The 10,623-nt window shown below is 35.4% G+C and overlaps 1 protein-coding gene across 6 annotated transcripts in view; it reads left to right on the forward strand.

Annotated features, from left to right (window-relative positions):
• KANSL1L (KAT8 regulatory NSL complex subunit 1 like) overlaps positions 1–10,623 on the forward strand; it is a 178,865-nt gene that overhangs the window by 166,273 nt on the left and 1,969 nt on the right. For all 6 annotated transcript variants that reach the window (XM_032754671.2, XM_032754669.2, XM_058438908.1 and 3 more), the window contains exons 9-14: positions 1,702–1,830; positions 3,784–3,902; positions 4,740–4,864; positions 6,676–6,730; positions 8,798–8,910; positions 9,806–9,974. In XM_032754671.2, the coding sequence (XP_032610562.1) occupies positions 1,702–1,830; positions 3,784–3,902; positions 4,740–4,864; positions 6,676–6,730; positions 8,798–8,910; positions 9,806–9,974 (710 nt within the window). The remainder of the gene's footprint in view (positions 1–1,701; positions 1,831–3,783; positions 3,903–4,739; positions 4,865–6,675; positions 6,731–8,797; positions 8,911–9,805; positions 9,975–10,623) is intronic.

Consider the following 10,623-nt stretch of genomic DNA (forward strand, 5'->3'; position numbering starts at 1 on the left):
TTTAATTTTCATTTGCTGTTTGACATTCAAGTGCATCATTGAAATCTTAGGGTTTAATATTGATTCTGGAAAACACTTCAGCTATCATTTCTTCAACTATTCCTTCCTTTTCATTCTAGTCTCATCTTGTTACCCGATTCTGGTCTTTTTCCCTCTATATTTTCTATCACTCTGTTCCATTAAGTTATGGAATTCCTCTTCCAGACCCTGATTTTGATTTTCAGCTGTGTCCATTCTGTTTCTTAGCCTAGTGATGATTTTAACATTTGAACAATTATATTTTCTATTTCTGACATTTCTCCAGAGGGCCTCTTACCTGTTTCTCTTGGCAATACTGTTTTAAAGAGTTGCTAATCTGTATTCCATGAATGCTTCATTATTTCTTGAGATGGTTCTTCCACTTGTGGTTTGTACCTCTTTTTTGATTTAGTGTTGGTATTCAGATTTTTGGAGTTTCCTATACACATCATTGAAGCTGTGATACTCAGTTAAAACTGTCCTACCACTGCTGTTTATGGGACACTTTTGATGGGAAGGGAATTTATACTACATTTGAAATTTTCATACTAATTTGGGGATGGACGGGACATTTCAAAGCAGGGCACCTGGGCATTGCCTTCTCTCTCCAACCATTCATTTCTCTGCCTAAAGCTCTGATTCTGTTAGTCTGACTGAGATACTGGCATGTGCAGTCAGTATCCAGATAGTTGTCCTGCTCCCAGTTTTCCTTTCTTGTGGGTCTAGAGCACCTTTAGTGGCATCACACATCTTTGTGGCAGTACTTCACTGTGTGCTTCTGCTCTGGGTTTCCTCTTCAAATTCCATACAGTATTAGTCTTTTAGAGATTCCTCAGAAATTCTGCTTTACAAGTTCCACTTTTTGCTTGCAAATGTGGATTTATATGTGCCTATCTGTGCATGAACCTATGTAAAAAATATTTGCCTATCATGTTTAGGGTCATTTGCCATCTTGAAACCAGACACTCCTTGTCAGCTGGTAGGCCATGCCCTTTATTTCAGTGTGAGTTTGGCACTTCAGCTTACATATTTCTTTTTCCACTCCTTTCCACACCTCCAAACCTTTCAAAAAAAGAAGCCAATTTGGTTATTAGACCAAGGCTGGAAATAAGGGGGTTCAGATATACAATCATGATAACGCTAACATTTACTGCACACATCACATCAGACACTTTTACTTACTACTATAGGAATAAACTCATGTAATCATTATCCAAGGTCGCTGCTATTATCCCTATTTTACAGATGATGCAACTAAGGCATCAGAGATATTCAATGATTCTGGTTCTTGCTCGCACAGTCCAGTCTGACCATGTTGAATGTTACTTGGTCCCAAATTATTTCCAGATTTAAAGGTAAGCAAGAACTTAAAGATTCTGATCATCGCCAAGATTTATATATCTGAGCCAATCCTCACTCTATCAAGTTGCTGTAATTTGGAAGACTTAGAACAGATCATCTTCCCTTTTCCTCCCCCTCAAAAAAATAGAGAAAATATAAGAAACTGGAAATTCCTGGGGATGTTTTTAGTTGGAGTTGTCTGTCTTGGTATTTAAGGTTATGCTTATCTGTAATTTTGAACTGGTATCTTAAAATTCTGCAGTTACAGATAAAAACAGATTAACATGTTCACTGTCTGTGTTAAGGAACTAAAACTTAATATTTCCTTTTCATTTGTTTTAGTACATAGTACTTCTCTGAATCAATGGAGAAATGGATATTCACCTATATGTAAGCCTCAAATAAGGTCAGAATCTTCTGCACAACTGTTACAGGGAAGAAAGAAAAGACATTTGAGTGAAACAGCATTAGGTAGGTTAAAGTGAGGATATAAGCAGTAGTGATAACTATTAAAAATAAAAAATTCTGATTTTAAAACAACCTGTCTCATGGGAGTTTATAATCCAGAACAGCCACTAATAATACAAAACATCTATGAGTCTACAAACATGAAACAGCATATTCGTAGTTAATTTAGAATTATTTGTGGACTGGTATCTACCCACTTTATGGCAGTTAAGTATTTCCCTCCTATGTTCCCTGACTAGTTGTCTTCTACCAATCACTCCCTGGATGGGATTTAATCTTCAAAGTTGTGTTCTATGCTCAAAATAGGCTAGTGCAAAGTTGCCTTACAGAAACTGTTAACCATTTATGGTACCTACTGTGGAGATGTTGATGCACTGCAGATTCCTCAGGATTTTGAGAAAGTCAGTAAGATTCAAGTGAAATGCTCAACTACCTCGTTCAATTCTCCTTACGAGCCTATAAACTTAGAGTTCCAAGATGATCAAGAGATACCTGTGGAAACTAGAACTCTCCTAGTAATACAAAGGGGTTTATTTTGGAGATTTGGGACAAGATAGTTGCCACAGTTACTGCGAATGATAAAAAATAACAATTAACTGGCAAGATAAATTAGAAACTAATTACATCCAAGATGTACTAATTATACAGAATGGATTTAATCTGTTTATCTCTGGTGTCTTTAGATATCCCACGATAAAAGACCTACCTAGTCACTACCTGATAACTAACTGATCAGCTACAGTGCAGCAAAAAATGAGCAAATTCCCACGCATGTCCAGAGGTTTCATTAAGGCTCTTTAGTGTCTCACTCTTAAGAACAACCAAGTATCACCTAGCTTTTGAGGAACTTTTATATATGCATACGAAAACAAATATAAGCTTTAAAAACATCTAATAAGATGCAACATGAAGTATACATTACCTAAGGTATAAAATGTTTCACTTAAATTGACTGACACTTTAGATCTAACTTCAAGTTTGATGTACATACAGGAATAAAACAAAGAAATGTCATACTACAAATAAATAACTAGACAATTCCAAAAGGGTAGGACATCTGGTCCAGCCTGTCAAAAGTCAATGTAATGAAAAATGATTTATTCTAGACTATAAGAAACCTAGCAGACAATGGCCAATTTTTATATATAGATCCTTATCTGAAGAAACTAGCTATAAAGGACATTTTTTTAACAAATGGAGAAATTTAAATATGGACTGGGTATCAGATTTTATATTATGCAGGAAATATTCTCATTTTAAAACACTTGTACTAAAATAACATGACAGTAAGTAAACGCATACATATATATATATATATATTTACTACACACACACACACACAGGGAACCAAAGGAGGAAAAAAAAAAAGAACTTGGAAGAAATACAGAAAATACTAATAGAAGTAAACTTCTAATCAATATCCTGAGAGACATGAGAAATTTCATCTATGAAACAAGAACAGGATGCTGTTTTAAAAAAAGAGCACCAGAGAACAAGCACTTTTGGAAATATGTACTTATAATAGCAGAATTTTTTCAAAAAATTAAGAGTGTTCAGAAGACCAAGGACAGACACCTCACAGAAATTAGGATAAAAAGTCAGATATGAAAAATGAGACTAGATAAGAAAATTAAGATAGTTCTGGTGGTTCAACTATGAATAGGAGTCACAGGAAACAAGAATAAAGGGATGAGATGCGGGATTATTCAGGGAACAGTAAGAAATATATTGGATAAAAACTGCCAAAGCCCCAGAAAATGGAGATAACTTGTGGCGTGACTGCGAGTAAGGCTCCTCTTTTTTCATTTCTTTTTGTTTTCTAATACATGAATTAAAAAAAAAAACATACACACGAAACAAAGAATCAATCACCTGTCATCTAATTAGGAAAGTAATTCTAATGATATCTATTAGTCATGTTTAATGTTTAACATTCAATGGTTCTTTCCATGGCAGGAGAAAGAACTAAACTTGAAGAATCTGATTTTCAACACACAGAATCAGGATCCCATAGAAATTTTACTGCTGTTTCCAATGTCAACATTTTATCAAGAATCCAGAATTCATCATCACGAGTAGGTTTTTCCGTATGTTGAACTCTAAAATTGCTTTAAAAATAAAAACACCTGATTTTGAAAATAATTTATATTTTGCTAATCTATAACAGCCTTATTTACTAGCACATATTAACAGACATTTGTAACTATCTTGTTAGAAAACAATAAATTTGATTCATACAACTTATTTTTAACTATGAAGCTAAAAGTTCATTAATATTTGGTTATAGCTTCTTTTTATGTGTTAAAAATTTAAACATTATCATGATCATCTCTATTCCTTAACATATGAAGCTAAATAAAGTCTCACTAATGAGAATTCGGGACTTGTTCTTATCCTGTTTTTTGTTGTTGTTTGTTTGTTTTTTTGTTATCTGGCCAGGGAAGAGAGAGGTCAAAAGGTGGGAGGGTTTAGAAATGAACAGTCTGAAACTCAGGAACCAGGAATGCATAAATGAAGAGTATACTGAAGAGCTGACCAAAAATGTTTCACTGCCTTTCCTAATAAAAAGTGGTTACTGATCATTTCATTGACATTTAGGGTGATGTATGTTAGTCTTTTCTGATAAAGAGTTTTGCATTTAAGACATATTTTTATGGTCTTAAAAATAAGCTTGTATGCTTGCACACATAAATACACATTACACATCTACCAAGAGATTGTTCTGATTTACAAAAGACAGAAAAATGTTTTCTTATTTGGTTTTCTTAACATTTTTTAGTCAGATTTTATAACAATGTATTTACAAAAATTATGTAACATCTGTACTGTCATATTTATATGATTGATGAAAGGAGGGTATCATTACAAGTAACTAGACAGTACTGTAAATCTACTGTAATCCTGTTTTGCAGAATACTGCACGACGGAGATTGAGAAGTGAGAGCTCTTATGACATAGATAACATTGTGATTCCCATGTCATTAGTAGCCCCAGCTAAATTAGAGAAACTCCAATATAAGGAAATACTTACTCCAAGGTATGTATACTTACATCTTCATATTTTTCTTCCTTCCTTCCTTAATAAACTTAAATTTTCAAAGTGAAGTTAGAATGTTAATTAATGAAAGGAGGATCCTTCTCCCAGTTCCTTCATAGCCATGGAGGGGAAACGGTGAAAAAAAAATTACTCATGCCTTAAGTGTTATATAGTATCACAACTTTCTCAGTTTTTATTAAGATTTGGGAATTCCTAGACTACTTTAGCATTCTTAGTCTTTTTATTATTATTCAGTGTCATTTAGTTATCTACTATGTATATGACACTAAAAGGTACTTTAGTGACATAAAAACTATAGCAACAAATAATCCTTGCCCTTAAAGATACAGGTGTGACATAAGTTGCCAAGAGTTCTACGTTTTCATGGGATATGCACACTGTAAGACAGTAATACCTGTGACCAAAAAAAAAAAAAAAAAAAAAGATTTTGATGTATTGCCAAGTCAGCAATAAACACATTCAAAAGATGAGTGGGAAGGTCTGGGAAGTCATCCATGACGGAATGGGAAGGTGGAGAGGGTATTTACATAAGGATACCACAACAAAGGCACAGGACAAGTGTGTAAGGCTTAGCCAGATACTGCTTTGTGCAGGTTGATAATGGAAGGCTAGAAACAAAGTTAGGTCCAGATTGTGGAGGTCCCTGAATGCCATACACAGATCTGCTCCCTGCTGGCAGTAAAGTTAGCCAAACTTTTTAGAAATCATGAATGCAGCTTCTTAAGAATATAAATGACACCAGGAAGTAGAGACAGAAAAGGCTGCAGAGACAGGTGGGTGACAGTTTCAGTTAACTGCTATACATCTCTATTCTAATTTCATAATTTCTTTTATTACTTCATAATTACTTTGAGGTATTAAGAGAACTCTAATATTCTAGAAGAGTTCTGTGAGAACTCATAATCTGTGGACACTTGTTGCATAAGTAATAACATTTGTGGCTATGATGTTCTATAGCAAAAATACATTTCAACTTGTGCAATGGTAGGCTGGAGCTAGCTGGCTGAGCAGATAGTTAAATATAGAAGACTTCTGTGAGCCAGTTATTAAACTACTGATGGCTCAGAAGGGGCTATGGTAGGTATTTTCACACCAAAGAAATTGGCAAACATAGAAACCAGGGTTTTTTTCCTTCTCTGTTACTTTTTGGCCAGGCCAGTTTATCAGCATACCACTGACTTCAGTCAGTACATAATTATTATGTATAAAATGCAGCTATATAGAACAGACTATTCACCATAAGGCCAAAAATGAAGTCTCATTTTCTGTTTTGTCCTTTTCTCATAATACAAATGTTTTTCTTTTAAAAAATTAAGTATTGGGCCGGGCGCGGTGGCTCACGCTTGTAATCCCAGCACTTTGGGAGGCCGAGGCGGGCGGATCACGAGGTCAGGAGATCGAGACCACGGTGAAACCCCGTCTCTACTAAAAATACAAAAAAATTAGCCGAGCGTAGTGGCGGGCGCCTGTAGTCCCAGCTACTCGGAGAGGCTGAGGCAGGAGAATGGCGTGAACCCGGGAGGCGGAGCTTGCGGTGAGCCGAGACTGCGCCACTGCACTCCAGCCTGGGCGACAGAGCAAGACTCCGTCTCAAAAAATAAATAAATAAATAAATAAATAAATAAATAAATAAAAATAAAATAAAATAAAAAATTAAGTATTAAAATACAAGAATTTGAACCATGGAAGTGCCAAGGAAAAAAACACTAATACATTTAGCTGTGCTGAGTATAAAATTGCCACATTTAGATAAATAAAAGCTGTTTAAAATTGGTTTTTATCTTCAACAGCTGGAGGATGGTTGTTCTTCAGCCTTTGGATGAATATAATTTAGGCAAAGAAGAGGTAAGCTGCCTTTTATTTAATGGGATAATTATACATTATGTATTATGAAACCTGCTTACTTTGACATTCAGGGAACTAAAGGAATATATAGACCCTTTAACTTACACTGATTGTTTTCTTTTCACTTATGAAAAGGAAGTTCTTTTAAAAGAACATTTGAAAAACGTTTTGTGCAAATTTGACTACCAGCATAATATACAACTACACAATAATTTAAAAAGCCAAGGCTGGGCGCGGTGGCTCATGCCTGTAATCCCAGCACTTTGGGAGGCCAAGACGGGCGGATCACGAGGTCAGGAGATCGAGACCATTCTAGCTAACACAGTGAAACCCCGTCTCTACTAAAAATACAAAAAAATTAGTCGGGCGTGGTGGTGGGTACCTGTAGTCCCAGCTACTTGGGAGGCTGAGGCAGGAACATGGTGTGAACCCAGGAGGCGGAGCTTGCAATGAGCCGAGATCACACCACTGCACTCCAGCCTGGGCAACAGAGCAAGACTCCGTTTAAAAAAAAAAAAAAAAAAACCAAAAGAAAATATAGCATTTGTTTTTGAGTTTTTGAGATACTGAATTTACATGAATATCCACATTCATTGTCAGTATTAATTATATTTTTCTGCATGAGATTAGTCTCACTTGTATTATTTAAGTTTAAATGCCATTTTCAGAATCTTAGGGCCAATTTGCTCTTCAGTGTAGAAAATTTTGGACTTTAAAAAAGTAATGTGGTATATATGTCACGTAATACCTGTAGAGTCTAGGGCGTAAAAGTAATCAGACATTGTTTCTGTAGTGAAATATTCATAGTTGAGTTGGATAAACACTAAAAATAGCCTCACATCATTTCGGATCAGGCTATGTCACCAAATGAATTATGAAAAATTTGTTTTTGCAGATTTTTGGATTTTGGAATTGCAGGTAAGGGGTTGTGAATAGGTATGGATAAAATTATATCAAGATAAGATTATAGGGAAAAATACTGTATAACCAAACTAATTCCAAGGTGATGGTCTCTAGAAGACGACACTGGTGAAGACACTTGGTTTCTGTCAAGTAACAATCTTTCTATGTCCAGTGGTCATGTTTTTCAACTACCAAAATTTACCTTTTAATGCCCTTTCCTCTTCTAATGTATTCTTCCTTCTGAATGATCCTAGCCAAGAAACCCAAATTGTTAAACACCATAACTAAAGTAGTATTCCAGGTTCGAAACCTAGGTAAGTCATTCATTAATGCTGACTTGTCTAAGATTATTAGTTTTACTTTTCTCTGATATTAACATCTTCTTAGAATAGTATGTACTCCACAATGGGCAATCCATAAAAACTCCTGAATGAATAAAGCATTAAGACTACTGGTACTAAGCTATGGCAAATGGAAAGTATTACGAACTCATTTGTAGTCTACCGAAGTCTTCAAATATGAACCAATAGGAAACAAGTATTTTTAAGTTTTTTGAGGTGGTGGATCGCTTGAGCCCAGACGTTCAGCGCTGCAGTGAGCTTTGACTGCACCACTGCACTCACTACAGCCTGGGCAACAGAGACCCGTGTCTAAAAATAACAATAATAAAATAATTAAAAAAAAAATTTTGACCCCCCTTTTACAGGAATTTGGAGTTCATCTCATAACATTTGTTCTCTCAACTTACACAGATAGCATTTCAGTTTGCTTCCTACTGTTTTCTACGTGAGAAACTCTTTGAAACCTGATCTTTTATTTCTTTTTTTGAGACAGAGTCTCGCCCTGTCACCTAGGCTGGAGTGCAGTGGCACGATCTTGGCTCACTGCAACTTCCGCCTCCTGTGTTTAAGCAATTCTCTGCCTCAGCCTCCCGAGTAGCTGTGATTACAGGCGCCTGCCACCGTGCCCAGCTAATTTTTGTATTTTTAGTAGAGACGGGATTTCACCATTTTGGCCAGGCTGGTCTTGAACTCCTGACCTCGTGATCCACCCACCTCGGCCTCCCAAAGTGTTGGGATTACAGGCGTGAGCCACCGTACCCAGCCTGATCTTATATTTCAAAATGTTTCTGATTAAAGCAAAAATCTTTATTTCTAATTCCAGATAGAAGATCTTTCTGATGAAGTCTTCTCCCTAAGGCACAAAAAATATGAAAAGAGAGAGCAAGCCAGGTGGTCACTATGGGAGCAAAGCAAGTGGCACCGAAGAAATAGCAGGCAGGTTACAAATTTAAAACCCCAAACCATAGAATCCATGTGAAATGAACAAAACCTCTGCATGAATTTTGGGTGAGACCACTAAAAAGGAAAACATGCTGTTGTAACATCAGCTATTTGTGCACCAGAAGTAAAATACTACATAGAATGAGCTTGTATTCAAAATATATTTGAGCTAATTATATAATGATGAAATTAGTTTCTGTATTTTCCTCTCATGTTGTCAGCCTCAGGAATAGATTTAACTAACAAATAATGTGAAAATTCTCTGTATATATAAAGTAGGTCATTTCAATTTACTTTAATAATGGACCTCACACTGGGGACTGGAGTTTAGGTAATCCATTTTAACATCACTACTTCCAAAACATCTTTTAAAAAATAAAAAATTTCTCAAGAAACCTATTTAATCTAAAACGTAAAAAGTCTAAAATACTTTTAGAAACACAAATGAGCTTTGAGGGAAGGGGAAATAAATCGGACATAATTATTATATATATGAGAAAATCCCTATTTTATATTTGTTACACATTTGATCATTTTTAAAATAGCCAAAACTCAAAAAGCAAGATTGTGTGAAGTCTGGTAGTCACTTTAGTTAAGGAGCATCTTTCATTTAATTAGTCAGACAAAAGACAAAAGCAAACCAAATAAAAAACAAGAATAACCCTCCCCCCCCACAACTGTTATAAGTTGGTAAAATATTTCATAAAGTACTATTTCATCCTCTGAGTATGAAAATAATAAATAGCACCAGCGGGATTTTTTAAAATCTTTGGGCAAAACTGTTTAAAGTTACCAAGTTAACTTGACTCAGTGATACCTTGGGTTGTTCATAAATTTTCAAGACCTCAAAAAATAACAAATAATTGTGTTTTCCTGATTTTCTTGCTAGAGCTTACAGTAAAAATGTTGAAGGACAGGACTTGCTTTTGAAAGAATACCCTAATAACTTTAGTAGCAGTCAGCAATGTGCTGCCGCAAGTCCTCCTGAACTTCCTTCAGAGAACCAAGATCTGTGTGCATATGGCTTACCTTCTTTAAATCAAAGTCAAGAAACCAAGGTAAGTGTAATATGTATGATTAAACTTCCCATTCCTTGCCTTTTAACTACTTGTTTGTAGAAACTACTTGAAAAAAATTAAGTTTCTTTATTACATCATTACATAACAAATTCAGTAAGTTAGGTATAGAAGATCTGTATTCCAGCATTTCATGTCCACTACTAATTACAATCACCTTGTGTAACAAGTCAATACGAACATCCAAGTACTTATTTATCTATTAGAGAGTGGAAGTACTATCAAAGTTTCATTACAAAATAAACCTGATTAATGAAGAATAGCACCTGCTACATGGCCAAAGTTAGCTATTTCTTTCTCCTCATATCTTAAGATTTTACATGCCTCACCACAGACCCAGTTCCTCCCTTAAAGGGACTGCTTTCTAACACTGCATCCATAAAGTTCTTATGCCTTTCTTCCTAAATAGATACTGAAAAAGAACTAGATCTAGAATGGAATGGAGATTATAGAATTAATAGGCAGGTTGCAGAAAGCTCAGGAAAGAAAAAGTTAATAGGTACCTTTAATAATGAAAATGAAGATATTGTAGAAGTATATCAAACCTAAGAACACCTTCCCAAAGTACTCTTAGGTCGGAAATGAAGACCACTGCCTATGGCAGCACTTCCTCTTCTTGGCAGAGGCAAAG

This window comes from Hylobates moloch, unplaced genomic scaffold (assembly GCF_009828535.3).
Source record: "Hylobates moloch isolate HMO894 unplaced genomic scaffold, HMol_V3 SCAFFOLD_1, whole genome shotgun sequence".
NCBI classification, from domain to species: Eukaryota; Metazoa; Chordata; class Mammalia; order Primates; family Hylobatidae; genus Hylobates; species Hylobates moloch.